The sequence below is a fragment of the Cololabis saira genome, chromosome 4 (assembly GCF_033807715.1).
Source record: "Cololabis saira isolate AMF1-May2022 chromosome 4, fColSai1.1, whole genome shotgun sequence".
NCBI lineage: Eukaryota > Metazoa > Chordata > Actinopteri > Beloniformes > Belonidae > Cololabis > Cololabis saira.
In genome coordinates this window covers 3,073,630-3,078,301 of record NC_084590.1, presented here as the reverse complement: position 1 = coordinate 3,078,301, position 4,672 = coordinate 3,073,630, and the positions used below count along the sequence as shown (strand labels likewise).

Genomic DNA, 4,672 nt, shown 5'->3' with positions numbered 1-4,672 from the left:
TTCGATTAAAAACCATCTTCTAAATAACCCTATTTAAGGACAGAAGGTTTGATTTTTACCTGTACAGTAGTTTTTAAACATTAAAGCTTCCTGTTTTCTCTTTTAGTGGGAATCTGCAGATTTCAGTCATAGTGGAAAGACCCCAGAAATAAATGATATAAGTTATAAGTAATAAATAATTTGCCAGAGAGCTAGAACACATTATCAACAGCTGCAAAGCAGACGAAATATACTCTTTTACCTCAAATGTTTGTTATTAATCAGATTAAACGCTAAAGCTTCTGTTGGTTGATCTGAGCTGCTTCATACACAAGATTACTCTTGAGAAGTCTAAGCCCGTTGAGAGACGACTGAAGGTTGGAGGACTGATGTTGGGGTGTCCTTTTAATCACACAGTAGGAGGAAACGGGAAATGATTGATACAGGTTTACTGAAACATCTTGTATAAGAAAGAACTTCCCTTTATTCAATGTCATTCAGTTTTCAGTCTTCCACCTCCACCTGTCCTCAATTACACACTGAGCCTTTAAGGGATTAAAATAGTTTATTAAATCAGATCCAGCTGTTTTATCTTGTCAAATATGACTCCAGATATTGATAACCCTGTTATATTTCTGTCTGCTGGTTATCTGAGCTACAGTATCAGAAATCATCAAGTCAATCAACTTCATTTAAATTCAGTCCAGTTTATTTGTATGACACCAGTTAACAAAAAGTCACCTCAGAGCACTTTACAAAAAAAGTCAATAAAACTCAATGTTGTCCAATTAAATACATTCCAATTCAACCCAATTAGAGCCTGAAAGTGTGCCATTAACCAATCTTCCAATCTTTCAACCAATCGATCATATAAAACAGCTGAAACTGGGAAGAAACGTCCCAAAATAAATATTGAATGAATATTACTACACCAACACACAGGAGCAATCTTTGAATTTTCCTCTAATATAACCTTTAGTCAGGTATGAACTAATATCAGCCTTTAAAACCTTTAGATCATGATACACTTGGACTTAACATAAATATCTAACAAGTAAAACAAAATTATAAACTCACCCAACCATCCTGTTTTCTTTCAGCTGAATTATAAAAGTGAGTCAATACTAAATACACTGACATCCAAAATAGAAGTACAGTATGTAGTTTAGTTGTTTCAGCATGTGTGATATTTTAAGACAGATTTTGATTATGCTGTTTAATTGCGGATCATGGACTTTCAGAGTGTTGGCGTGGTGGCGGTCTGAGCTTCTCTGTGAATCAGTGTGTTGGACTTCTGGGTTCTGAGGTCCAGTGGTCCTCAGTGGTCTACCCTGACTTCTTTGCAGTCTTGGTAGAGGGAAGGTTCTTGATCATCTCGTCAATTTTGGCGGTGTCGATTTTCTTCTCACATTTTTCTCCATGGAAACCATCCTTGCACTTGCACCAGAACTGGTTGGAGTCCAGCAGCCTCTCGCACTCTCCCTTGTTCTGACATGGGCCCGGATTACAGATGATTAACTTCTCGGAGTAGTGCACAGAAATCCTATTCCGCTTTGAAAGGAAATTCTTTTTACATTTAATTTGAAATGTTGGTTCTGGGAGCTCTACAAAACTTTTACTTTTTGTCATATCTGTTACTTTAGCATATTCAGACAAAACAATGTTAACTGGACGATCACTGCCACCTTCGCTTTTGAAATAGATATTCTGACAATCTTTCAATCTGTCATCAATCTTGCACTTAATTTTCTCAAAGCATTCCTGGGCTGCTTTTTGAACAAACTTCACATTGGTCTGATCTGATTTCAGGGTGTAGGTCACAGCCACAGTCACAGCACCAGCGGGAATCTTTGTCATCTCAAATATCTTGTGCTTTTTCTCATCTTTGGTGTCGTACACCACCACCACCCAGTTGTACCAGCTGTACTTATTGTCAAGATGACGCTTCACATTTGTAGCAATGTCTTTTTTCTTTTTAGCATCAATTCCTTTAGCCTGCTCCATCACATCTTTCTTTATCTGATCATTATACGTTTCCTTCTTTAAGCAGCTATGGATTGTGTCTATTTGAATTTCATATAGTTTCTTCAAATCCTTAATCATTTTGGTTTTGTCATTAGGTGAACTTTTACCAGTCAGTTGTAAATAAGCCTGATTCAGAACCATTCCCTTAAACATCAGATCACTTAAATACAAGCTATATAAACCCATCTGCCCAATGTGACATTTATACTTCTCTTTGTACAATTTGTTGATGTTCTCACTCATGGCTATGCCTTCGACTGTCAGGTAATGGAACAAGTTTTCCACACTTTTCTGAACTAGGTTGTTCTTGTAGTCAGTGGTAAATTTGACAGTCTCTGATTTCATTTGTTTGTCAGACTTTTTCTTGTCATAAAGCTCTAAGAGCTTTTTCCAGGCAGTGACGATGGTTGCTTCATGGTCAGAGTAGGAACTGAGGTAGTTGTAAACCTTCACGTCAGTCTGAAGGTTGGAGATCTGGATTGAGATGGAGTCCAGCTTCCTGTTCACCTCAGCAAACTTGTCCATCACTTTGTCTTCGGCTGGTATGAAGAGTAAGATCAGACTGATGATAGAGGCAATGGCACTGCCAATGCCTGGTGCCAGGGCAGCAAAGTCACTAAGGGCTTTCAACACCGTGATAGTCTCGTCTTTCTTAAGCAGATCAACGACATCTTTGACAACAGACAGGCTACTAGTCACGACTGCAAGAGCTTTTTCAGTTATGTCTTTGCCTTCAGCCCTCTTGAACCTGGTGAGAGCTGATGGGTTGATGGAGGAATCTGACCATGCAGAGGTCGACCAGAAGAGAAGGATCAGGGAAGCCAACAGAACTGAGGTAGTCCACTTTGGAAGAGCCATCACTACAAAACACAAAAAACAGTAGGGATTAATTTCCTTAATGAGGCCTCGCAACATCATGAGTAGAAGAAGACTGAACCAGTATGGTTTGTTGGGAACAATTACAACAGCACAGGAAGGGGCTGTTTTTTGGACCTCCTGCCTTCTGATGAGGCATTGTGACACCGTGGGTGACCTGAAACCCCAAAAGTTCCTGACTGACTGATATGTCAATACCAACTCATTTGGCCACAGATCACATCTGACTGTAAATACCCTTTAATTGTTTTTGTCTCTCACTTGGTTGTTTATTCCTGCCTTTTGTGCTTTGAACTTACTCTATGAAAAGTCATGATTCCAACCACTCGTGGTCAGCACACCAACTCAGACCTGATCTGTGTAGGTCTGCTCACCGCCGGCTTACTGAATAAAACTCACTACACCACAGCGGACTTCTGAACTGGTTTTGATAATATTCTTCAACACTTCCCTTGATGCTGGTACCTTGGATATGTGGGACATAAAATCCTGCTGTCAACTGAGAGCTCAGCTAAGGGTCCAAGATGATTTTTGGATCATCTTGTACCATTAAAGTAACAGAGGGCAGCAGTCAGGTTTCATGAGTCAGGTTTCATCAGCTGGCAGCTTTGCTCCAAATATCTTCTACAATTGGAAATCACTAGTTTCATGATGATCCAAAATTGCATTCATTCACTCGATCAATTGATATTTGACTTATCACAAAGTCTTCAACAATATAAGTCTGACTTAGTTCCATTCAGGCGCCAGTGATCAATATGTGACAATCAAAAACAATCATTTCTGTTCACATCACATCTGAGTGACTTTATTTTCCTTTTGTATGGATTACTGGATAATTTATCATTAAATTGACTAGCTGTAGATTGATGGATAATAACAACCTTAATATCTTCCTGTGCATCACACTCAGTCTGGTTGGCCTGTTACTGGGAGGTTAATGATCCTGATTCTCTGGATCCGTAGAGACCAAACCCATGAGTACAAATCTCCTGGTTTGAAGCTGTTTCTCATTTCTTTTAGCTCTTCTGAGTTTCAGGAATTTTAATGAGGAACTACAGTACAGTTTATCACTGCAAGAACTATTTATAGAAAAAACCCATCCATATTCTGCACCCGCTTAATCCAAAACAGGGTCCCAGGGGTCTGCTGGAGTCTATCCCAGCTCATTACAGGTGAAAGGCAGGGGTTCACCTGGACAGGTCGTTAGTCCATCACAGTTAGACAAAACAAAGACGAATCAGCTCACATCCCAAAGTTCTAACTACCCTAGAGTTATTGTATGTGTCCCAGCACTGTTCCTTTCTGTCCTGATGGTGTCACCCTGACCGGTCCACATCTCATTTTTCTGGCAGTTTGAACTCAGGTTTGAAAGATAATACAGAATGGAGGCTTCACATCATGTATACAGTAACTTCCATCTGTGGAGTTTCTTCTCTGCATTCAGTAACTTAAATGTCGATACTCACCTGAAGCAGATCAAGAAGGAGCCGATGCCGGAGACCTGGAAGGAGACCGGAGAGTTGGATCCTGGTCTGCTGAGGGGTTTTGGCTGCTGGGAGCTTCTTAGAGGAAGATGCTCTGAGTTCAACTGGACAAGATGTGTCACTATTATAGGAGACTGACGCACCAACCCCCCCGCCCCCTCTCCCCTAAACAAACTGTACATTTGGAGCAGGTGGAGCCTGAAACAACCAGATGGCCTTATGAGGAGAGAAGGTGAAGCAGAACTGATAAAACGGCTGAACTTGTGAGGTTTAACTGACGAGTACAAACTAAGACAAACCATAAA

General features: G+C 40.3%; 1 protein-coding gene across 1 annotated transcript; it reads right to left on the bottom strand.

The window, feature by feature from the left end:
* Positions 1-494: 494 nt before the first annotated feature.
* Positions 495-4,466, bottom strand: LOC133441409 (SE-cephalotoxin-like). The gene is made up of 2 exons (XM_061718674.1): positions 4,350-4,466; positions 495-2,864 (listed from the first exon to the last, which is right to left on the bottom strand). The coding sequence occupies exon 2, from the start codon at positions 2,860-2,862 to the stop codon at positions 1,306-1,308; it is 1,557 nt and encodes a 518-aa protein (XP_061574658.1). The 5' UTR covers positions 2,863-2,864; positions 4,350-4,466; the 3' UTR covers positions 495-1,305.
* Between the last annotated feature and the right edge of the window lie 206 nt (positions 4,467-4,672).